The sequence below is a fragment of the Sebastes umbrosus genome, chromosome 10, assembly GCF_015220745.1.
Source record: "Sebastes umbrosus isolate fSebUmb1 chromosome 10, fSebUmb1.pri, whole genome shotgun sequence".
Taxonomy (NCBI): Eukaryota; Metazoa; Chordata; class Actinopteri; order Perciformes; family Sebastidae; genus Sebastes; species Sebastes umbrosus.
Genome location: NC_051278.1, coordinates 28,593,962 through 28,620,727, shown reverse-complemented (window position 1 = coordinate 28,620,727; position 26,766 = coordinate 28,593,962). Strand labels below are relative to the sequence as shown.

The 26,766-nt window shown below is 41.0% G+C and overlaps 1 protein-coding gene and 1 long non-coding RNA gene across 2 annotated transcripts in view; one reads left to right on the top strand and one right to left on the bottom strand.

Moving 5' to 3' along the window:
- pdzd8 (PDZ domain containing 8) overlaps positions 1-26,766 on the top strand; it is a 45,633-nt gene that overhangs the window by 1,509 nt on the left and 17,358 nt on the right. The window contains exons 2-3 of the mRNA XM_037783001.1: positions 9,354-9,479; positions 16,033-16,135. Of these exons, the coding sequence (XP_037638929.1) occupies positions 9,354-9,479; positions 16,033-16,135 (229 nt within the window). The remainder of the gene's footprint in view (positions 1-9,353; positions 9,480-16,032; positions 16,136-26,766) is intronic.
- On the bottom strand, positions 4,237-24,262 carry LOC119496007. Its single transcript, XR_005208610.1, has 4 exons — positions 24,172-24,262; positions 21,682-21,685; positions 19,995-20,001; positions 4,237-4,247 (listed from the first exon to the last, which is right to left on the bottom strand). It is a non-coding gene; the product is annotated as an uncharacterized LOC119496007 (long non-coding RNA).

Genomic DNA, 26,766 nt, shown 5'->3' with positions numbered 1-26,766 from the left:
ATACCAACAGCCTGACAGATGAGATCTCAATATGAACACCTGGATGATGGAAGAGCCCCAGTTCTATAGTGCACACTAATATTGTTTGCACTACATTTGACTGATCTAAACTACTTGGAGGGAACATTCAAGACTATCAAATCTGACTACCTGAGCTAAAAACTGGTAACACCACACCACTGGGAGTGACTGTGACCTGATAATCAATCAATAGCATTTCACCATCTGATAGAATGAGGAAAAAGGAGCGAGAGGGCTCAACTGGAAGTGAGACAAACTACTAAAAAAGTGTGTTCATTGCTACAATTGATTTTATTTGTTTACACATGTAAAAAAAGGTACACGTAGAGATGACATAAACAACAACAAATGTGATGGAGAGGTGCAAAAAAATGACCCTCGGTGGGGCTCGATCAGGGCACTCTCCAGTGCATACCTTGATCAATTTTAAAAGGAGAATAAATTATTAAAAAGGATGGTAAAGAGAGAGAGAAGAGAGAGAAAAAGATAAGATTACACACACTAGCAAACATCCTTATACCTTCCAAAGACAACGTTAAATGGAATTAAGATTCTCATTCATATATCATCAATAAAAAGTTGTTATTATTAGTAAGCAATTTACATACATTTACATTTACAGATAATCCATAAGGAAAACATTGCAGGGAGATAAAAACAAACCTTTTTAAGGTCTGAGTTTGGAGGTAATTCGAGTCAAATAATTATGGAATTGTTGATTATATGAATACAGTTCGTGGAAATATATGAGGGAAGGGTCCTGTTGAAAGAGCTGTACACCTTCATAAATAAGCTTCAAGTGCCTCAATTTTTGGAAATGGAATTTAAGAAACTGGTGACACATTTCACACTTTTATTCCACTGATGGTTCATCCAGAGAGACCAGCTCAAATTGACAGAACAGTGTTTAGATGGATGTCAATAAAGCAAAAACTTTGGAAAACTAGACAATTTGAAGGAAAAAAAGTTTTAAAAAATCCAGCATTTCTGACTTTATTATTTATTTCCTGAAGTGTCACCAGAGCTGCTGCTCTGCCTCCAGCAGTGACTAGCTCCATCGGTTCCATCTGAGTTCTATAGTGGACCAATAGTGTCTTATCAAAATCCTGTTAAAAAATCAAGAGTTTATTTAGTCTACATGCCAGGACAGGGAGGAGAATTATACTGCATATGGTTAGAATTAGTATGCATTTGGGACACATGGTATATCAAATCATGGTCCTCAACTGTGGGTGTTTTTAATGGAGTCAGCCCATGATCTAAACAGAATCTGTCTCACCAGAACTTCCACTCAGTTGAGGTTTTGTCACGGAAATTGGAGTTTCAATTTTATCTAATTTTAAGGATTTTGTGTCCAAGTTGGCATAAAAGTTGAGGTTGAAAGTTAATTCTTGACCTTGGAACTAGTAGTTTGCCCCAAAATAATGTTAAGCCAAGGTCCACTTATTGGCTGTTTTGTCTCACAATCTTCTCAGCAGATGGACACTAGATCTTGTAGACTGTGAGATGCAGTTGAAAACTCTGGAAAGAAGGTCTACACTGTTTGTTTTCAATAGAAAAACCTGAAAGGGTGGCTTTAAGTTCCTTTAAGACACTGCCAGATTGTGATGTTGCCATCTTTTTTAATGACTTCCACACTGAATAAATGCTATAACACAGAGACCCGTCTTTACAGTCACATTCTAACAGATGATAGAAACATATCAAGCCACATATTGGTAGTTTATCAAATAAATCACATGTTTCTGAGTACAACACATAGACCTAGTGGATTAAGGTTTTCTAACGTATTTTTCTAGGGATGGGAATTTATTTTGAGGAAGTAAGAGAAAGAAGGAAAGAGAAAAAAGGGAAGTAGAAAGTGTTTATGACAGAGAAAGCAAAAAGAAGCAGAAACTTCTGTTATTGGGTCCTTTTTTCAGTGAGGTTACTTACCAAATGAATAATTATGAAACTCAGCAGTGACGTTCTAAGCATTTTGTCAGTTTCCATATAGGCCTACACTAGGGACGTCACCATACCAGAGATTTGGTAGTCGATACCCACACCAGTGAAATTCCATGATTCTCTACCAATTCAATACCATGGTAAAAAACAAAAGTAAAACAATAAATCACACTTCAACATCCACTCCTTTATTACCGTTTGCATACTGGTTTTTGTTATGAAGTTAAACAGGTCATAATTCCCTCTCTATTATCCATTTCAGTGGTTCTCAAACTTTTTAAACCAAGCACCACCTCAGAAAATATTTGTCTCTCCAAGTACCACCATTAAGACCGATGTTAAAATACAGTAGCGTAGGCCTACCCTATTCAGCAATGCACAGTTCACGCAGGAGACAGATTTATTCCTAATAAGAATATTACTTATTGTTGACTTTTGTCAGCCACAGCCACGCTGTACAAAGAGGCAGCACTAGAACTGGCACTTAAACTCTTCCACACAGCTCTCATACTACGCAAGAGGCAGCCTCTCACACTAGGCCTGCACCATATGAGGAACATCTGCGATGTGCAATGACATTGTTCAATATTGCGATGACGACATGACTTGCGTTAACTAAACACATATTGAAGTGTGCATATTAGCTATACATATACTGTATTTTAAATATAACTAGGCTACATGTTGTTTCTAGAGAAGCAACAGTAATGTTTACAACAGCAAAGTCACCATATAAACTCCTTAATATCTCACTGGAATCAAATCTAATAAAATAAATCACATTCCTAACATGAAAATACTAAGTGAAGTTTATAAAGGAGGTTATTTTTTCACCGGCTTTGGTTTGTTTGTTGGTTTGTCCGTTTGGAGGTTTACTCAAAAAGTCTGCGCTGGATTTGAATGAGGGGTGGGGTGTAGCACAATGAACAATCCATTCCGGCTTCGGGAATTTTTTAAAAATAACTCTGCTCAGCCTGTTCATAAACACCCCAGGCTTTAAGACATGCGCAGTATAACTGATGATGCATCACCCAGCCTCTTTCCTTCTGCCTGCAGAGAGAGGGACAGAGAGAGAGCAGGGGGTGGAGGGAGAGGGGGGGGGGCTTCTGTAGATTCTGCGTTTTCTCACATTAAACTCTGTGAAATTACAGTTGAGTTCGTCTGAAGCACACTTGGTGATTGTTGGATAGAGTAATGACGAAGGTTTAGGTGAGTTTTATTTTGTTTCTGTCCAGTTTGAATGAAGTGTTTTACGATGCTCCGCTACGTACAGTTGATCTCAACATAAACAAAAATAGACGTGGATGCTGTTGCAAGCTACACGGAGAGGGGGTCGGAGGTCTGCGCTCTCTGAGTGCCATTCTAGTTTCAAATGAGACAGCGATCCTCCATTATACAGTAAAACACAACAAGAAACCTTGTGATTTAGCAATCCAATTATAACCACGACTTTTGAGTAATTATTGTCAAAATGAAATTCTTGAAAAGCAACAGCCTGAGTCAGGAGAGGCCGAAAGGCTTTGCTGTTTACTCTTTGGAGAGTTCAAGACACCTGTTAAATGCCATTCAGAAAGGCAGATGTGATGTGATATATCTTTAAATCAAAGCATCGGTGTGGCCTGTCCAACTGTTAATCGCCAACATTAAACACTTTCTTTTTTATTGCCTTTGATTTGTCCAACTCCAAACGCGTGTGAGTGTGCATCACCCACGATCATGCAGAGTGAGTGAGCGTGACGAGATGATGTAATGAAGAGCAGCCTCAGAGAATGAGTACTGGACCTCGGGATTTGCTGAGTGGCACAGATGGTAGTTCTGTGGAGGGGAGGGCTGGGACCGCGGCCCACTGGAGGTAATCCAGGCATTAAAGCGCCCACGTAGAGTCCCAACTCCAGCTATGGGGGAATACTATGATGGTCTTACCTAGTCATCATTCCAGCTCCATGATTTAGTTTTGCACGAATCTGGAAACTGCATTTACAGAAGCTTAGAGGAAGCTTCAGTAAGCATCAGATAATGACTAGCTGTTCGTAGCTTGGGCAATAGTTTGAATCGTGGTGGAGGCTGTTTTGGGAATAATTTAATTTGACAATAAAATCCCCTGATTTGTGGCTAATTTACAAAAAAAAATTCTGGAGCTCTCCACCATATTACAGCATCATCATCGGTGGATGGAGTTGCTATGGAGATAGATCTGTTGACATGCAAAGCTAAATTTAGCTGTTATAATTTCATCCGAAGTGTTTTTTCATTTTTAAATTTTTTTTTAGGTGAATCAACTTCCCAGTACGAACACTTTAGTAATCCTCATTTAAATCATTAGGTCCTAAATGTTTTAAAATGCACTAATAGCCGAATCCACAGTTATTTCCTTTCCTCCGCTCTTGTGAAAGAGACCCAGACCGAGGCTGGAGCGCAAGCCGTCACGAAGGCGTGACGTTGGGGCTCCGTGACCGAATCATGTGACCGAGCGGACGCTACTGCGCATGTCCGATGGCCCAATGGATGCGGAAGATCTGGGTACTTTTCCAGTCGGAAGTCGAGCCATTTTGTCTTCATGCGCCACAGAGCAACTCTCATAGGAATGAACGGGGCCCCGCTTCCAACGCTGTATTCCACTTCTCTTAATACATCCATGATTCAGACGATCTGAAATTTTAACACGCACACTCAAAAAATGGTCGCTTTTGCAAAGCAGCACTTGTTCAGACAAGTTAGCTGAAGCCTTTAAGTACGAACTCTGTGGGTATCCACCTGCTCTCTTGAAACAAAATCTGTGCTTCTCCCAGCGAACAAACCAAAACGGACTCTCTCTCAATGACCTCAGGCTGAAACGTTTCTATGCTAAGGTGACTGACTAAAAAACAGCTATGCAGCCTCGCAATTTACCACCAGCATCTTCGTCTGCCGTGTTTCACAGCTTCAGTGTGCTATCAGGTTCAGGAATGGATGGGAAACTCGCTACCACCAAAGGAATGGGGCTGGAGGATCCAAGACTCATGCCTCATTCCTAACCATTCCGACCAGGACCTTGCTCCTCAATCCTCGTTGGAGCTTGTGTGCTGCAGTTGAGAGCCAGGTTTGCGCCACTATGTTCTGCAAATGCCGTTGTCAAGGGCTTAATTGCTCCCCAGGCTGATCAGAGTGCAGAGGTGTGTGCGCGAATATGTCGAAACAACATTTCCATGAGGACACGGAGTGACGATTACATGTAGGCCTACAGGGGTTTTGGGATCACGTAAAACCTTGAATGATTTCTATCGCAATTTCCAGCCACAAATATTGTTACTGCAACTGAAGCTGTACAATGTTTAAAATACCAATTGTCTTGGTACAGTAGATTCTTGTGCATTCAGGGACCAGATTCATTTCAAATCAAATCGAGTTGAAATCGAATTAGCCATCAAAAGTTTAAAGAACAACAAAGCTCCAGGAAATGACCAACTATCAGCAGAACTATTTAAAACTGATCCAACCATTGCGGCTAACATTCTACATCCATTGTTTGAGAAGATATGGCAAAATGACACCATCCCAAATACTTGGCAAGAAGGAACCATCATCAAGCTACCCAAGAAAGGAGACCTAACCAATTGTAACAACTGGAGGGGAATTACATTACTTTCCATCCCAAGCAAAATATTCTGCAAAATATTGATGAACAGAATGAAAACAGCAGTGGACAACATACTGAGGAAAGAACAGGCAGGATTTAGGAAAGGAAAAAGCTGCAATGACCATATTTTTGTATTAAGAAATATCATCGAGCAATGTACAGAGTGGCAGAGACAACTCATCATCAACTTCATTGATTTCGAGAAGGCATTTGATAGCCTCCACAGGGACAGTCTTTGGAAAATTCTCCGACATTATGGAATACCAGCAAAGATAGTATCACTTGTGAAAGTGTTCTACACTGACTTCAGATGCATAGTAGGATGCACGAAAGACACTAGCTTCCTTGTTAAATCAGGAGTGAGACAGGGGTGTGTGATGTCGTCCCTGTTGTTCATTGTAGTTGTGGACTGGGTAATGCGAAAAACCCTAAACAACTCAAACACTGGCATCAGATGGACCCTATTTTCCAACTTAGAGGACTTAGACTATGCTGACGACCTTGCTCTCCTATCACATCTACCAAGTCACATGCAAGACAAAACATCTAGACTACAGAAGAATGCAAGCATGCTGGGACTTAAGATCAACATCAAGAAAACAGAAGTCATGCCCCTCAACACGAAAGAAACACCTGTCATAAAGCTAAATGGACAACAACTGACATGCACGTCATCTTTCACATACCTCGGAAGCCGGGTAACATCAGATGGTGGAGCTGACCAAGACATTATGGCTAGATTAGGAAAAGCAAGGACAGCATTTCTAAGACTTGGAAACATCTGGAAGTCAACACACATAACTAGAAACACCAAGTTAAAGTTATACAACAGCTGTGTACTATCAGTACTTCTATATGGTGCCGAATGCTGGAGAATGACTGAAAAAGACATAGGCAAGCTTTCTAGCTTTCACAACACCCGCCTCAGAAAGATCATGAGGATATTCTGGCCTAGAAAGATCACAAACCATGAACTACACAAAACGACAGAGTGCTTAGACATGGAAACAATATTAATAAGAAGAAGATGGAGATGGCTTGGACATGTATTAAGGAAACCATCTGATGACATGACAAAAGTGGCATTGCGTTGGACACCGGAGGGAAAACGCAAAAGAGGGAGGCCCAAAACAACCTGGAGGCGAACCATCGAAGGAGAGATGAAGACGAGAGGATACAGCTGGAACAGCATCGAGAAGAAAGCAAACAACAGAGATGAGTGGAGATCATTAGTCCTTGCCCTATGTGCCACTAGGCGCAACAAGGACTAAGTAAGTAAGTAAGTAAAGTGATCTATCTATCTACCCAGTGTGGAAATAAAATAAACAGCAGGCGAACAGGTCGAATGCACCCCAGAGGCCACACGTAAAATCCCTGAATCCTTGCTAAGAGAGTCTAGAAGCCTTCTACTACTTGCAACCCAACCTGAGCTGCATATGAACACTGACCTTCAGCTTGCATGTCACGCTAAGAAGACACTTTTTAATGCCATTTTGAAATAAGACCTTAATTTCAAATCATTGCATTTTAACCTATTTGAACTCTTCTAAGTTCACTGGCCATATTTCACATTATTTTTGGCCTAGTACACATTCTTCCACCTTATAGAAGTGTTAGACGCTGTTTGGCACCGTGTTTATCTATTACCCATTTACAAGTGAGTTATTTGTATGTATCACCCGGCTTTAAACATGCAGTGGTACAACGTCTGATTAGAAATTGTAAATGAAAAACTGATTTTCCCAGTTTTAATCCTGTGTCCCCGTGTTAATTGCTCATCATTTGTTATATGACAAATATATGTCAAAAAATCATTATCAGAGTATTTTTTTATCCCTGTCTTCTCTCTTCCGGTAAAAGGCTTCAAATGTTTGATGACTCATCCTGCACTCGGGCCCAATCAAATGAGACTTTGGGCGACCACCTAGCCACACTGGTCATATAAAGCCGCACTGCAGCATTTGTGGATCGTACTAGCTAACAGAGCTAATATGGAGAGATGGGAAGAGATGTGTTTTTGGATATCGGTGGTTAAAAACGTTGTTTTCATTTCCAAAACAATGTGGCTGAGGTCTGATTCATTCAAAGGAAACTTTTTTCAACCAAATCTGTGTCACTGCAGCGCAGCAGTACATGCAGATGAACATCCGCTGGATGACGCAAAACAACCGGCGAACCTTTGCCCGGTAGGTGAGCGGGGAAGGCTCCGGGCGCCATTCATCTGCATGTACTGCAAGTCAGTTGAAAATCGGCAAAGTTTCCCTTTCATCCGTCCTTCGTCCTCTTCCTGATCTGAAATCAGCTGAGGGGAGGTGTGTGTGGAGCCAACAGTCCTCTGTAGCTGTAGCATGTGGCTGAGTTTGTCTGAACAAGGTCCACTATTTAGAACAGCAGGAGCCTCGGGGCCTACAGAAGAAGCACCAAGAGCTCAAAATAGCAATGAACGGGGTGTGTGTGCTCTCAGACACAATGTTTCTACATTACAATGAGTGTTTTTATTAAAAGTCAGGCCTGCTGCCCTGGAGCCACTTCTCTACCAAGCACCACACCCAACACAAGTAGTCAGTCACCGGGACCTGACCTTCTGGTTCTATTCTTCACAAATTGCCTAATGCAAACCAGCGCTGATGCATTCCCCACACTGTGTGTCACTTCACATCTTCCAAAGCTGGTGGACAGGTTTTTCAAATCTCATTAACTCTCTCATTAACTCTCTCTCTCTCTCTCTCTCTCTCTCTCTCTCTCTCTCTCTCTCTTTCTAATGGTTATATATTATTACTTATTTACTTTTTTCTGTCTTGTTATCTGTACATTTATGTTTTCTTCTTTTATTTTCATTATTTTCTGTGCTTTCTTGACATCCTGTAGAGCCATCTAGTGACCACATTTTGCACTTTTCACCTGAGAGTTTATTGGCCTCTTGCTCAGGTGTTTGCAATCATCAATTGTCTGTGTACTCACAGAATGGAAAGCTGTGTGCTGAGGGTTACACCCTGAAGAAGGCTGTTTGTGCCACTACGCGTGGCTTGTTACCAAATCTTATATGTACCAGCATTGTTTTTAGCATTTCATCATGAAATAGCCAATTGAATAAAGGCTTTTTATTTTTTCCAGAAGAGTGCCTTAGACTCACCCTTACCCCACCAAAGAGCACCTTCATCACACTGATTTGAACTTCCGAGCACTCTGGACCTTTTCCCTCATTAACTCTTAATTTGTTCACTAAAAGTCAATATTTGACTGTTGAGAGTCAGAGTCTGAAATTAACTTTCTTCAATTCCTGCCACTGTGGCAGACAAATATTTATTTTTTGTCTGCCACTTTTGAAATCTCTGCGCTAAGTGAAGGAATATCATTTAAGATCTGATGTCATTCAATGTTTGATATATTTTACATGGTAAATTACAGCCAAGTTACACCATGGAGGGAGAGTACTGTACTTTATTGTCATCTATAGTGGTTATTTGCATAAAAACACACATTCAAATGATTATGAATATTAAAATATTTGCTTTGATTAAAAATAAATCTTTTTTTTTCTCTCTGCCGTGTCTCTGGTCCAAAACAAACTGAAACATGATACGGCGTGTGTATGCATCATTGTGCATGCGTAACTGTCGGAGCATCAATAAGTGTTTACTGCTGTCAAATGTCAAAACAGGTCAAATTTCACCTGAACAGTATGTCAGGGTTAGGTAGTGTACATCAGTGCGATAGTGGACATCCTGAATTGAAATGGACTTTGGGTGTTTCCTGTGTCTCTCCCCAGGTACAAGCCCTTCTTCCCGTTCCAAGTGCAGCCTCCGCTGGGTACGCCTTGTGATCTGGACCTGTCAATCCAGGACAGCAGGCTGGTGGAAGGTCGATTCAAGGTCACCCTCACTGAATGTAGCAGGTGAGACATTTTTAATGTACTTCCCCACACACTTTAAATTAACCGGGCATGCTTGTCCACAGACCTTTTTGTTCTGAGGCCCCTTTGTTCCATTTGTGGGAAGATTGAATGCTACATCATACGGTGATGTTTTAGACAAAAGTTGCCCCCATCATAATACTGCAACCCCGATTCCCAAAAAGTTGGGATGTTGTGCAAAGCATAAATAAAACAGATCGCAGTAATTTGCTAATCCTTTTCGACATATGTTCAATTGAAAACAGTACAAAGACATGATATTTCACGTTCAAACCGATCAACCTTTTTTTTGTAAATATACACTCATTTTGAATTTGACACCCGCAACACGTTTTAAAAACGTTGAGACGCGGGCACTTTTACCGCTGTGTTACGTCTCCGTTTCTTTTTAACCACACTCGGGAAGCGTTTGGGAACTAAGATCACTAATCGTTGAAGTTTTGAAGGTGAAATTCTTTCTCATTCTTGCTTTATATACAACTTCTACAGTCGTATTTTTCGCTTCATAATGCGCCACACATTTTCAGTGGGAGACCGGTTTGGACTGCAGGCAGGGCCAGTCTAGTGCCCACACTCTTTTCCAAGAAAAAAGCCATGCTGTTGTAACACATGCAGAAATGTGACTTGGCGTCGTCTTGCTGAAATAAGCAGGGACGTCCCTGGAAAAGATGGCAGATGGATGGCAGCATGTGTTGCTCCAAAACCTGTATGTATCTTTCTGCATTAATGATATGGTACTGTAGCTTCACAGTTGTGCAAGTTACCCATGCCATGGGCACTAACACCCCCCCATACTATTAGATGCCGGAGATTTCTCCGGATTCTCTGAATCTTTTAATGATATTATGGGTTGTAAATGGTGAAATCGCTAAATTCCTTGTAATTGTGCGTTGAGAAACGTTCTTCTTAAACTGTTGGACTATATGCAGTTTTTTTTCACAACGTCCGTCGATCGACCACAATGACCGACTGAGTTTTTCGGGGATGTCCCTTTCATAACCAAACATGATATGATCACCTGTTTACCTGTGTTCAGCTGTTTTTTTTTTCAGTTCAAACAAAGGTCAACATTTAGCTCAATTAAACTTTGCTTCAAAACCTTCAAATTATCATTTGAAGGTTACATATTTTACACATCGGTTTTCACTGCATATACTTCAGTGCATTGTTAGCCAATGCAATGCATATATACAACTATCATAAAGTGGGCATGTCTTTAAAGGGGGGACTTACGGGTAGCCATATAACCCATTTTCATTCACATATCTTGAGGTCAAGGGACCTCTGTGAATATGGCCATGCCAGTTTTTCCTCGCCAAAATGTTGCCTAACTTTGGGGCGGTATTCAGCCTCCTTCCCAACAAGCTAGCATGACGTGGTTGGTACCAATGGAACAAACTGAGCTTGCTACAGACCTCTGAAAGACAGTAGGAGGATGCCGGCGTCTGCAAGGAGCAGAAGAAGTTAAAGAACATAACAATTCTACACAAGGGAAACACTGATAAAAGTATCTAAATGTAATTTTGATCTTAACTGTTTCCTCATCATCTCCGCACCAGCGGCAGCTGCCATTATATAGCATCTACAAACCCTGTAGCATCTACAAAGCACATCATATACAGTAGGACAGCCCACACTGACTCACCAGGCTCTCCTTTCTCAGATAAACACACTCCCTCCTTGTACTAAGCTGGCATGTTTAAATTCTAATTGGCCAAAGAGTCAAATCAATTAGCCCAGGCTGGCCTTGATAGAGAGGCCTATCCTTCGATTCCTTGGAAAGAACTAGCAGTTATAGGAGTGTGTATGTGTGTTGAACCATGCTTGGATGTGGTTGGGTGTTTATGATAGACCACAGCATGACCAAATCAGGCTCATCCATTAACAATTCATGTCCTGCCCATTAGAATTGTACAGACTCTCTTCTTCTACTACCTGCTAACATCACCTTCCACCAATATCAGCAAGTTTGGAGAGGGTTTTCTACCTAGTGTTTAATTAAAAAAAGATCATATCACGCTCACTGTATAAGTGATTGTTAGAGGTTTACTGTGTCAAACAAATCAGGTGTACTGTGCTGTAAATGTCCAGCAGAGGGAAGTATCTACCCATTTAGCATCAACTGTGAAATCTTGCTCAGGAAATAGTTGAGACTTATTGAGTTATAAGTGAGCATCATGTCTCTGAAGATGATCATACTGAAGACATTTTACATTTTTTCCCTGTATTTCAAAATGACAGGAAATAAATGTAAAAATTACAATAATTAACTGTTAATTGAAATGTATCCGTATAAATGGAATACATTAAATATTTTTGCTTTTTTAACAGCTTTTCTAATGCTAATTTTAACAAAACTAACCGTAAAAATAAAGTATTCTTTACTGATAAAAGTAGCAGGATTTTCTGTAATTTTACAAAAAAATATGTTTATTATACCGATATACTGTATTACTGTCAATATAGAAAAATACTGTTATTAATCTAGTTAAAAGTGTATAATTGTAAGAAAACATATGCCTAAATAAATAAATATCTTGTCATTTTGCATACACTACTTTACATACATAAACTGAAAAAACACAGGTATTGACTTTCCTATTAGGCAGTTAAAATCTGCAATTTAACAAATTTTATTGTTAAATAATTGCATTTCATATTATAAAAACTGTTTAAAACCATAAAGTAATTTTTTTTAAAACGTATGAACTGTGCTTTACGCTTCCTTACATTTATATGACTTGTAAATCAAGCATCAATTACCCATCAATACATTCCCCAATACACAGAAAGAGGTATTGCAGTCCATCCGTGCAACATTTCGGGTGCACATTACTACCAGAGCACCATACAGATAGAAAATGATGCTACTGTACAACCCGCCAGTTACAGCAGACATGTGGCTATGCCATCATAACTAGGTCATATGTGACCATTTACTCATGATTTCTAAGTACAAACACAAAGTAATTGCTAATCAGTCGTAGACCTGTAAAGTGTGACGTAAATTGGTATCAAACTATTCTGAAATATTGTAGTGTCTTTAGGTACGCTGTGTTTCAGAAGTCCTTTTCTTCAGCGTCTAAGGCATTGGTCTGCTCAGCACAGCAGGCGGCAGCAGTAGCCAAAATACATTGTTGTGAAATCTCATCTTTTCTTTCTAGTATCACAGTGCAGCTTTTTCCTTTTACAATTTCAGTATTAATACAGCAGTGAGTTAATGAGGGGCCGCTGGGAGGGGACAATATAAAAGGGCAAGAGTAAATTTCTACTTTTTGGTCGATTGACAAATAGATTAATTTATCTTATTAACTTATCTTTTTAGCTCTATTGGCCAATCGACCAAAAATTAATCTGCAACAATTTTCATAGCGTTGTGAACTGGGTGAGTCATTCTTTAAGCAGAGATGCCCAAAATTGGCTCATTCTAGCTTACCCAATGTCTCAAAATGAAAATCTTGTAGGATGAAGCCGAGCACTTAACGTCAAATTCAGCCATTTATCCCCTTTTTTTCTCACACTAATTGGCAACGTGATCGCTGACGACACAGAGACACCAACTTGATACCAACGTCGTTACACTATTGGCTCACAAGCCTTGTTAGAAACCGAACGTCAGATATCTTCCACAGAGATAAACTAAACATTCATTTTCGACCCATCAACGCTTCTGAAATGTTTAATTCACAATCAACATAAAATATATACATATTTATTTTAGGAAAAGCCATACTTTTATTCGGCACCTTTCTTAAAGCTCTGTGGATGCATTTTTTTAAATATTATTATTCGTCTACATAAATGTTATCAATGAGTTAAATATAAAAAATTCTATGAAAATAATCATAAGCTGCAGCCCTCAACTGAAAATGAAGAAATGTAACATTAGATTTACTGTTTTATGGAAAATGTAATAAATAATCCATGTTGTTGTAGAGATTATGAGAGAGGTTATTCCTGAGCACGTCTGAGGTTTAGAAATAAAGAGGAATAAATAATGTACTGTATTGATGTAGGATGTCATAAACACTCTCGTATAATGTGAGGGGAAGATTTAAGTGTCTGTGGATGAAAATCAATTAAGCCTTTATAACCTCAGGTTGTTGCCTTGAGAGTGAAATATCATGAGAACAAGATCAAGATCCTCTTTACTACTGATTGTCTCTGCGATTAGAGCAAACACAACATGGCATGTTTACAGCTAAAATTCAGTGTTTTTAGATTTTTGATTATTCAAACAAACAATATATTTAAACAGCTTCTGATTCATGTGCAAATTGTCATTGTCAGTTCTGAGCATGTTTAGCCCCTCAAAAATGCAATTCTCATGTAAGAGAATAATACTGATATACATAGCGATTTCACCAGGGCCTTGCAGACTCCTGGTCGTTGCTCGGGCCCTAATAATTAAAACTGCAAGCAGTGATGAAAGGGCCCTCGCACCTTCTCGCGCGTCGGGGCTACTGGCGGGACGCCGATTGACGCAGCCAGGCACAATGAAACCGGAACTCTGATGAGTGCAATGATGCCTGCAACGAGAGTCTGCGACAAACTGTTCATGGGTTCTGTAAAGGAGCGGGGCTAAAGTGTAGGAGGCGGGAAGCACCGTCACAAATGAAAGAGTAAATCCCTGGTGAGTCCAGGGAGTCCAAGAGTCTACAACAAATGGTTCGTGAGTTCTGAAAGGGGGTGGGGCTAATGTGTAGGGGGCAGGGCCATGAGTCTATATTGGCATGTAAATGACCTCAGGCATGTACCGTCATCATGGCTGAGAAATTTGAGCAGATTTGACAAAGTATGCTGAAGTCGGTGGCGAATCACGCCAAATGGGCCACGACAACGCCGTTCAACGACAACTCACACAGTGTGTTCCAATCCGCATACTTCCGTACTTACACTTACTATTTTGAGTCCACAAGTGCGTTCACACTATGAAGTATGGCAAAATTCAGTGCACTCGAAACACCCGGATGTTGTACTCAAAACGGTCAAATCGTTGAGTGCGGAACGCTTTCATTTTCTGTATATCCTTGATCAACAGAGCAGGTAGATATTTTGGCGGGTAGTTGACGGGTAAAATCTGAAGGAGGCAGCAGTGAAACACAAAGGATGCCAGCTACCGTAAAACCCCGAAGAAAAAGATATTTTGGCGGGTAGCCAGCCGCGGTGAAATGTTGCGATCATCATTTCCAGTAAGCGCGCCGCAGAGTATTCGATTTGAGACGACCGTACCCCGTTGAAATTCACGCACTACTCAAGTAAGTACAGAGTGCACACAGTGCACTATATTGAAGTGTACTTCCGGAAGTAAGTGGATTGGAACACACTGAGAGTCTTTACAATAATGCATCATCAAGGTCTTCAGGCTTTTCTGACCACATTTGAAGTGGATCTGGTCAACCTGCTAGGAGGAGTACATTAAAATAGAAAACATGTCATTTCCTTTTGCCAGTAGGGGGCGCTATGAGGATGACTCAATATATAAATGTAAATGTCGTCAGGCCTGGACCCTTATTATAACGGAGAACATTAACATTAACATTGCCAACCTTTTAACCACCCTCCTAGAAGTTCTGTGGCAGACAGGCAACCATTCAGTCTGTCTGTCAAGAGTCACCATTCCTTCACCAACGGGGTCATCAGATTCTAATAAGGTTGACACAGGCTTCTGCATTAATTCATATATGGAAAGACAGTATACAGGCATGCATTTGCTGGGATTTTTCAGGCCATTCTTTGCTTTGGATTATGGTCAACAAAGATGGGTCATCACTGTGTGTTGTGGCATAGCTGTGGTCTGTGGAGGTGGAACTATATACAGTTGACAGACAGAAGTGGCTGCAGATGTCACAAGAGATCTTCATCAACTCTTTAAGTGTGGCCCAACTTGTAAGATAATAATACAGTGTTTGGGTTGTCACAAGTGGGAGTGGGGGGTCACTGGGTCAGCTAGACAAGCCTCCGGGATTTCTACTGGTTGCTTGAGTCCCTCCTTATTTTTTCTGAAGTGGTCACCGTACTCGATCAGAGTAGCACCATCATCAGTGCCACACTTTTCAAACTGAGTAAGCATCATCGGCTGTTTGGCTTGAGGATGCATGTTGTTGCATCTAAGCTGTGAGTGCAGGTTCTCATTTTGCATCAGTTGACACGCGCTCAGTGAGAAAGAAGGATATGTCAACAGAACCAGTGTCCACAAGGTTTGGGTTTGGGGGCACAAACGATGCCGGGATATCCCGCAGATGTCGATGCATTCGAGAAGGGAACATCAAGGAACCTGCCAGCACCGACATAGTGGATGTTGCCATTCGAACACACTGCGTTATTTACCACAAAAAAAAACGGACTGGGTTGTCTTATTTCACCGTTTGTGGGTTGGTAGTTACTACAGATACCCAGATGTATACTAACAAGCACTGAAAAAGTTTTTCAAGGCAACAAATCTGCATAGATTTTGACTTAATTTGCGTTTCTACATGTCTTCATGGTCGAATCTCACAGTTGCTCTCTTATGTCTTGTGTCGTGTCCCCGCAGACTGTTCATCCTGGGCTCCTATGACAGAGAGACCCATGTTCACTGCACCCTGGAGCTGAGCACCCACCAGTGGAAGGAGAAGTCTCGCAGCTCCATCAAACACGTGGGTCTCCTCCCTTTTTTAACAACTGATTTCACTTCTCTTTCCTCTTTGTCTTTTCCTTCTCATTCCTTTAGGTTTAGGATTGCAGGGAATCATGCTTCAAGGTGCTTTCAGATCTATATAACAGATATACATTTGATGAACTATGCAAAGTGTTTAATTTGCAGCGCGTTCTCGGCGCTCCTCAGTCGACCGCTGTGACCAAAGAGATCACCGCCACTGCTCCGTCTCCTCTCCTCATCCCTCTGTGTGTGTGTGTGTGTGTGTGTGTGTGCGAGCGTAGACGTACCTCAGAGTCACGTTTGCGGGCCATCTCCCCCTAAACAACGGCGTTTTGAGGCTGATGTGTCCGCATTACGCACCGCCTCTCCAACGGTGCCCAGCTGCAAGCCTGTGCGTAGTGCAGCCTCCAGAGGCTTCCTCTCAGCCCTTTCAGTCAGAGCGGATTGGATCTCAATGTGGATACCGGAGACGGATATTAATACCAGGTGTAAATCTAATCAGGTTAAATCACATCCAGATACAATCTCAATACGAGACGCATTTTAATGCCAGGTGTCTAAAAGTAGCAGAGGAACCCCACAGCCTTAACCCAAACGGAAAATACAAATCAGCTTCACCATGCTCCACCCAACAAGAAACCAGATTGAAAGTTTAGTTTGAACACTGATGGAGTATCAATACATCTGAGAAACGGGCCTCGTCTTATTGACGCATAAATACAAGCTTATTTTCATCTTCCCGGCGCCGACGAGGTGTCCCATCGTTGACATTTTCAGTGGCAAAGAAAATTTTCCAGGCCCCTCCGGCAAACCTTTTCTAATTGCTGCAATTTAGAGATATTACAGTTATCACATCAGGCTGGTTTGGAAGTGACTAATGACAGCTTGAGAGTGAAATGTCAGCCCTAATTACTGGCTCTGGCTCCCGCTAAGCCTAATGCTGCTATCCCTGCCACACACACACACACACACACACCTCTGAATGACATTTGCAATGGCTCAAAGATTATTTGTATTGTTTTGAACAGTAATTGTTCTGCACCGTGCTTTCATGTAATGTTTAATGTCTTTAGAGGAGTTGGATCCTCATCCAGCAGGGGGCAGTGGGATACCAGGCCTTCCTTTTATTACTAACCACATTATCTTCCTCTTTCATCTCTCTCCAATTCCAAAAACAGCAGTTACATTTATGAAATATGTGCCATATGTTTCTGTTTATAGTTCCGAGTTATCATTTACTTTGCAAATACAAACAACAAATTAGTTCATTAATGGTCAGGTTCCAACTGAAATCAAAAAGTACACTAGGATAGTTAGACCAAATGCAGATCAGGAATCCTCCAGGAAGTACAGGAGAGGGCTGAGCACACAGCCCTGAGGAGATGTAGTGTTGACAGTCGGGGCAGTCTGCCCGTCGGGAAGTTCAGGATCCAATCACAGAGGGTGGTGTTTAGTCCCAGGTCTCTGAGCTTGAAGGGCACAATAATATTGAATGCAGAGCTACAGTCTATGATGTCGTCACGGTGGGTGTATTTTTCAGGACCCGAGTAAGCGCAGTGTCCAGTTTGAAGTTGTTTGGATGAGCGGTTCACGAGAAAGCTACAAACCAGCAACACTGGAGGCCAAGCAAGTAAAAGTCCTCATTAGGTAGAAAAATACCCCACGAGTGTCATATTATTTTGTATTATATCATTAGATTAGTATTTGTGAAGTGTGAGCAGTATTTCACTAGTTTTAACTAATTTAAATTAAGACTGACCCGAATGCTTCAAAGCTTCGGCCGTTGCCGTGGCGAAGTATTTTTCTTGATGTAAAAACAATCAATAGTTCTCTCAATTTTGAATTACTGGTATGTTTTATGGTTGTGATGTCACTCGAGGAAGGGAGTACAGGCCCACGGGAGTCAGGCACACCGGCGCGACCAATAAAAATGTTTAGTCGCACTAGACTGTCTTGGTAGGAGTGCTCTCGACCACTCATAAGATATTCTCTTACCTAACCGAAGAGCAAAAAGAAAACATTTGCCAATCCCAGAAATCAATAGGTAACAATAAAATAAGAACAAATCGTGGATACAAACAAAAATAAGAGGGAATTTGTTTTCTTATATTGCTTCCTGCATGAGGCCCAATATGTAGAATTCAAATACTTTGTTTTAAAATGTCAAGATTTAGACCTTTTTTTATTTTATTTAACCTTTATTTAACCAGGAGTGAAAACTCATTGAGATTAAAAATCTCTTTTCCAATTGAAAACGAAGACAAAGAGCAAATTACAGAATCACAAGGTATCAAGAAACATTCTTCAGCATTCAAAACATCTACAACCAGACCTGAATCTATCAACAACACGACTAAATACCCATATACTCTGGTTTTCAGCTGAAAAAGTGACCATTATTTCTTACATGCACACCTGCTTTAACCTGTCAACACGGACGCTGAAATAAAAAAGAACACAGGTAACGCAGGCGCCTGTTATTACATGTATGCAAACACATATAGAAACCTTCCTCTAGAACTGAGCCCGTGGTCCGTAAAGGTGCAGCCAGCAATCCAATAAGTAATGAATATGTGAACACTTCACCAACGCGGCCATCAGCAGGGCCCCTCTCCAAGTGGACCCACTTCAAAGCACTTGTATCCCTTTTTTGTTAATAAACGCATAAAAATGCAGATTCACGGTGGCATTTGAGCCTGATTTATCAGACTTCTCCAGTCTGCATGTCCCCAGCAGGACTCTGTAGTAAGGATTAAAGGTTATACCATCTGGAAAAGGTCGATTCACCATCTTTTCTCGCTCTCTCCCTTTTTCCCCCTGATGATTGCCAGATATGAGCTTCCCCTCGCTTCTTTTATGAAAACAGCCGCTTGTCTCGTGTATGTTAATGCTTTTCATGTCATTTGAACAGTCCCTCACTTTTAACCAGTGCTTAAGCCACTCTCTCCTGCTTTTTCACAGTTCCATGTGTCTGTCTTCCCAAGGGGAGACCCACTCTCATCAGGAACTGTGTCCAACATTGTCTTTCAGGGCTGGTTTAAAGTCTCTATCTTCCACCCGGATATCACTGTTTACTTTGCGGTTCCACACAGAATAGAAAACCAGTTCTGAATGTGGTCTGAGAGACACAGGCTGCTTTTTAATGAGCCATTCTGTTTGCTCACTGTTTCAATTGCCTATTTGATCTTATTTGAATACAAATATATTTGTTAACATCAATTTTGACACGGGCATTCATCAAAGTTCTGTTTTTTTACCGAAGCCTGCATCCTGAAACAGCTTGTGCTTATTCTCCTCATTTACATTTATGATCACCGACGGGGACGTCACGGTGAGGACATTTTCCCACCGATTAATAAGCTTGTGTCAACATTGGTGTTGCTGATTACACCGGACATTTCACAAGAAAAGATAACGCTCAGTTTTATGTAGAGAGCTTACGTCGATGTTTAACATTGGATGACCGTGTGTCTGTCATCTCCGATCATTCTTCTGCTGCCAGGCCGCAGGTTTCCACCTGGAACGTGTGACCGCTCCGTCTTCTGCACAGCGATTGCCTCATTAACGTTATGGTTCCCTTATAGCATCGGGTTTAAATCCAAAATATTGCCATCACTCTCCGTCCCCTTTAACACCAATTGATGGATTTGTGATTCCTAATTTTTAGTCACGAATTATCGATACATATTTGATATCAATTAAAGATTCATTATTCATTTATTAGATCTGCTACAAGCAATAATGCTACAGTGTATTCCAGGCAGCATAAAACGACATGAATATGAGAAGAAAAATCTGGTGTCCCATAGTCGTCCATCACAACGTATTTTGAAGCAGATCTGGATGCAGAATTTGACGAATGTGCTCTCGACTTCAAGTTATTTATTCAGTAAAAGTACCAAACATTTAGCTGTTTACAGCTTCTAGTATTGTAGGATTTGCTTCCTTGTTGCTCATCGATATCACTTTAAATGGAACACATTTTGGATTGGTGAAAATTGGTGAAACAGAAAACAAGCAATTTAAAGACATAACTTTGGGTTTCGGTCGCAATGTTAATGGGTTTTTGTAATATATATATATATATATATATATATTTTTTTTTTTTACGTTTCATAGACTTAAAGGTCCAGTGTGTAGGATCTGGCGGTATCTAGCGGCGAGGTGAGCAGATTGCAACCGACTGAAGCCGGCGACTCTGTGTGAGCACTGTGCAACACGTGTGGTTTAAGCTAGTGGCAACACTTCCAATATGATGAACCATTTATGAAGACATCACTCCGGTGTGTCCGTCGATAGCACAAGGAGGAAAGAGTCGGGTAGGACAGAGCAACTCCTTCTACCCGCAGCATTTAAACAGCCTCTACATGCAGATTCAGACATGGCAAAAACATAACTACAGCATTGGGGAGGTTTATAGTGAAAGATATGCAGCCTTATGCAGTCGTGGAGGACGTTGGATTTCAGCATATGATTAAAGTAACGTTACTTGAGCCGCGCTACAATATTTCCTCTCGTCGACACTTAAGCAACAAAGTAATTCCCGAACAGACACGACTAGGAATTGTGAAAGAATTGTCCAACAGAGCCTACGTAGCTCTTACTACAGACGGATGGAAATCCGGGGCTACTGAGAGTTACTGAACTGTGACTGGCTGCCCACCACATCACTTCAGAGTGGGAGATAAAAAGTTATGAGAGCCACACAGGTGAGCATCTCTCTGAAGCACTGACACAAGCAGTGACAGATGGGAAACTGGAGAGGGGCAACAGCACAATCCCTGTAATGTGTTTTATATTTATTAATTATTTTTAAATAACACAGTGGCACAGAAATCCAACCGTATTCCTTTCCAAATACTGCACTTCAATTTTGAGTAGAAAAACGAATCTTTCAATTAAGAGCTGATAATCAGGGAATTGAGACATATGTTAAACTGTTCTTTTTTTTTTTTTTTTTTAGTATAGTTCTGGTTGAGCTTATGCTTCAATTTATGTTGATGGCCTTAGTCTATAATTACATTGTATTTATATGAAAATAACAAAGCAGCATTTTTTGTTTGCACTAATTACTGTAGAAGACCTATTCTTTCAATTAAGATTTGACAATGAAGAAGTGTTTATGTTCCTTATGTAAGCCAAACTTTTGTTAAAGCAAACATTTGTTAACTTATTTTTGCAAAATAAATGAAAAGCATGTTGAAATCAGAACATAACCTCCTCGCTGTAACATAAATGTACCGAACCGAACCGAAAACCGTGACCCCCAAAACCTAATTTTGTGAACCGTTCCACCCCTACTATACACTAAAGAACACATACTTATTATTATTATTATTATATTCCATTTCTGCCAATTGATCCCCCTAAATGCTACATACTAGTCCTTTCACACTTGTTGTATTGTGATTGCAATGTTTAGTCTTGCCATGAAAATGTCTAACCTCAGAAATTTGTGATTTAAAAGTTTACTTTTTGTTTTGCACTATTATCAATGTCAAATTGGTAAGAATAGCTAAAAGTTATTAAGATATCAATACCTACAGGGCTTTGAGGTGACACCACGCTAGTAGCTCTGGATGGATTCTCCAGCGTCATATTTGCGATACAGAGAAAGATGCTCCGTTATCTCTGCTGCCTCCCATTGGTCGGCGTTTACGTCAGCCACCCCACTGTGCTGTGTGTGTGTGTGTGTGTGTGCCTGAATCTGCACAACACGGACCACCTGTGAACTGGGTAAATGAAGCCCTGTTCCATTACCGAGTGTGACATTGTGTGTGCGTGCGTGTGTGTGTGTGTGTGTGTTTCTACTTTTTATTACTCATCTATGGTGTGTTGAGGTTGGGGGCTGGGGGGGGGGACTCTGTCAGGCGTGTTTGCACATCTGCCCCGTCGATTCCATCGTCGGCCCTGAACGCTGATTCTTGCTGACAGCTTGACCGAAGGGACATAAGACGCGTGCGTGTGTGTGCACGTACACTACAGCTCAACAGCTTGTTGTGTAACATCGGTTGTACTCGGCGGGTAGAGTATGTGTTATATTTCCAGCTGCATGAGGTTGAATGTTCTGCTGGATGTTGTGTGTGTGTGTGTGTGTGTGTGTGTGTTCAGTCTCGTGGCCCGGAGCCCAGAATCATCCCAGACTCTTCCCAGGCACAGTGTTTCATCCACAGCAACATGTAACATCAGTGATTAGGGAAGTCAGAGTGTAAGAGGAAATATCAGACATCTTTATCCGTTTACGGTCTCAGAGAGCATTTTCAAGGGTTCGACCAGTAAAAGCCAGACATATCAGTTTCTAAAACATCTGATGTGATGGATGTGCTTGTCACATTCTAGTACAACTTTTTGGAAATATTGTATATTTAGTTAATGATTTACTAGAATTAATTCATTTATTTGCAGAATTTTATTCTTAGAATTTTATTTTAATTTAGAACCATTAACGCAAAATGCTATGACCTTTTACAATATCACATGCAGCATGTAGGACTCCTAGAGCTAGAGGGAAATGTTTCCTCTACGACAGTAAAACAAACAAGCCACTAATTACTTAACACCACTGACGAGATCAGTTCCCCAACACGGTACGGGATCAGCTGGTCGTGTTACCATTATAATACTCATGGTGATAGGTCAGACTGCGTTGGTATTCCGTTCGCCCGTCCTTCCGTCCGTTCACGTGTCACACTTTTGTCACACTATTTAACTTAGGAACTTCAAATTTGGTATGATGGTTGACAGTGTGCTGTTATATTCTCACTGGAATGAAATAATTGCAAAATAAGACCTAAAAACATCACAACATACATTTGCAATTTTTTTTCCGTGAAGCAGCCATGAAATCAGGCACTTTAGGCCGCAACAATCCCCAAAAGAAGCCAGCGAAATCCTCGAGGGACTGAATTTAGCTGTTTGGCTGATTGAGCATTAAGAGCTTTTCACCATGAAACTCTGCATAAGCAATCCTAAAATACTGTAACTACTGTATTACCACTGAGGCTGTTGTTGTTCAGTCATATCCACAGCTGTCACTGAAAACCTCAGAATCAGCCACAGCACACACACACACACACACACACACACACACACACACACACACACACACACACACACACACACACACACACCAGTCAGGCTCGGAGATGGAGAACAGGCAATTTTATGCAGGTGATTTTAGCATCTCTGACGCACCCCCCACAAACTCTGTCTCACACACACACACACACACACACACACACACATACGCACATACGCACACCTCCCCATCACAGTGGTTGTTTGATGTTCCACTTAGGGTGCCTTTGTGTTTTTAATCTGCCCCGGACACGCGATGAAAGACAGTTGGTTGATGAGGAGGCTCACACACACACACACACACACACACACACACACATGCACGCTACAACAATGAGTCATCTAGTGCTTCGAGCATCCAACAGGCCACACGTTCTCTTTCCATTCAGGACTTTTTTGGAGTACAGGAGGACTGGGCATTATCATTCATCACGGGATATTTCATTATATAGTCAACATGATATTATCACGTCTGGAAAATCAATTAAGAAACTGCTAATGGATCAAATAACTAATCGAAACATCTGTTTTTGGCTAATCCGGCAATTGATTTGACTACTTTTAGGCCAATGTTGTGTCTGGGTTCATAACGTCACACGGCGGCGAGCTGTATTCACATACAGCGCCATTGCACTGACTGTATGCAAGCCGCATGTCGCTACTGCGGTATGAACCTAAAATAAACAGACTGTGCTGTGATTTAATTGCAATAAACGGATCAAAATGATGCCGAAATAACGACATTATGATGCTGATTAGTATAAAGTCTGAATTCATGCTTTGTCAGGTCCGTCCGCAAGACGACAAGCAAACAACTTTTAAAATGCTTGTTTTCTGAACGGAGTTCGGATCGATCAGTGCCAGGATATTCTAACATCGTAGCTGCTCCATTAACACTCCATCTAGGAATAAATATGGCAGCAACAATGTCAGTGATGACAACGAGAGAATCTCAACGCTGAACTTTTGCGACGTATGTACATGAATGCTTTTGATACACATGCTTTAATAAGAACCTGAAATACTTTTAACCTTGCATACTGTATGTCACGCTAATACCTTTTCACCTCGTATAAAATGTATAATATACTGACTAGTAAATAGTCATGACCACTGACTATCTGTGTAACAATTTAGCCACAAATTCACATACTGACCACATACGGTCCAGCCATATAACTTTTCAAATGCCTGAAGATGTTTTGACCCTTTTTTTCATTTAACAAAATATATCAAACAGCTCAATGCATCGGTGTTTCATAATTTGTCCAAATAAAATATACTCTAAAGTTGGAAAGGTTTATGAATCAAGGAGGAAATATAGAAACATGACTAAGAATCTGGATGTGACATCAGTATTTCTATAAAGCCCTTAACCCAGGCCTGTTGTCATGGTATATATCATCATATTAGCCCACCCTGCGTAAAACACAACAGATTCTCCTCCATAGTTTACACGTTGAAAAGCCTCCTGCAGGTGAAACACTTTTCATCTGTAACAGTCTGCTGCTCTTTAAAGGTCTTCACCGGCCATAGTCCGTTTGGCTCGTCCCAATCACAGTGAAATTGATAGTTTGGGTTTGTTTTCTATTTAGTCTGGTTCAGTGTCACGGTGCACAATTTAAGGTGGACAAAATAAATTAAAAAAAATGATTTGCTGAGGGGCGTGTACAAAGGGACAAATTTATCTTTTTGTCTTGAGAGCTTCTGTGCAGAATCTCCTCTCCTCCAGTTTATCTCCGATGACTTTATAAACGTCACTATGTGGACTTTATTTAGCATATTCTGTGTGTTCTCTTCAAACATCAGTCGGTCCTCTCCCGCTCATGTTAACCTGTCGTTTACGTGTGTCCATCTCAACAAATGCCCACACAGGCAGCTTGAAAACGGTCCTAGACCACCTCTCATAGCGGTCTCGGGCCGCTCGTTTTGGTCCGCACCAGAGTACGATTACTGCGTTCACAACCGCCCAAACGAAACTGCACCAGAGTTTGATTAAAACAAACTAAATGTTGGCTTGTGAAAGAGCCATAAATCTGGAAACTAGACAACGTGATTATGGTTCGTCTCTCCTTTTTAAAAAAAAAAAAAAAAAGACCCGGACAGCATTGTTTGTCATGTCAACAAGCACATCCAGCACATAATCAAATAGTACCTAAGGGAGCCTATCACCTTTTGTCATTTTCGCAACACACACATTGACTCGTGGCGGGTGACACATTCATCGTCGGTTTCCGCCTCGCCGTGCCAATTAAATGGCCCGTTCTAATTCTGTTTGACAACGGCTGGCCGCGCAGCAGAAGGCAGATTAAAGACATGAGAGGTTGGTCCCACAAGCTGTTTGTTTCTAATCGCTTCTCCCGTGGATCAATTCACCTCAGAGGAAACTCAATAGACCAGCCGCTATGTGCATGACAGACAGAGCCACGGCCATATTACAGATTTCTTTGCTATTTTCATTTGGAATGTATTTTTTCGACCCTATAGGCGTGGTCTTTCATTAGAAAAGAAATGACCTGTTACTTGACTGTGGAGTGTCGTAAATGGGCGCACATAACTCCAAATAATGGCGTGCATATTCAGCGGACCTGTCCAGGAGATTAACTGTTATTTAAATTGGACGTGCACCAATTGAACGCTGCTTTTTATTTTCCTTATACTGTACTTAGTTTCCCAGAAAGATAGAGATACTTTGGTGCTATCAGTATTATGTGCACTTTATCTGAAGGTTTGACCTTTTGATTATCTACCCTGGAAGACATCCAGCAGTGTAAACCACAGTAAATTCATGTTGGTTTAACAAACTCCCCGTAATCTCTCAGTAACTGATGTATGAAATCACTCTGAAGGGCCTTTCTTTCCATCTAGAAGGATCTGACAACTGACATGACGTAGGCCCGTCTGTTTTTCTTCTGCTATGTCAGTGTGATTTAGGCTGATGGGAACCACTGACTATTTTTGCCGTTTGTACTTCTCCTTTTTATAACCCAAATTATATTATGTAGGATCTATTGGGCCGCAGCAGCAGAGCCAAATGAAATAAAAGCATTTATTTTTATCGTGCTCTTCCTCCCCCGACTCACTGAGGGACGATGAGGGGTTTGTGTGAGTCGGCTGCTTTGAATGGCTTATAGTTTTTTAACAGGATTTCAAAGGGAGGGACCAGCAGAGATGAGATGCTAATGATGCTTAGACCTGTAGCCTGAAATTAGGTGGAAAAAACTGTGCAAATGTTAAATTAATGATAAGTAAATGGTATGTGGTCAAGTGGTCAGATTGCACCTAATAGGTTCCCAAGAAGCGAAATAACACTTCAGCGACCCCGGCGTCTAAAGCAAAGGGTGAGCTCTCTGAGGAGGGAGATAGGCACAGTGTGTCTGCATGACAGACGAGCAGCCGGTGTTCAAAGGAGAGGAAAGACTGAAATGCCAACTTGATAACAGGGGGAAATGCGTTGCTCCTTTCTGAGCCCGTGGTAGTAGTTTAGAATTTAGTTGTCATTTATTAAACTAGGATGATGTAACAGTCATGACAGATCATTATTTTTTGATG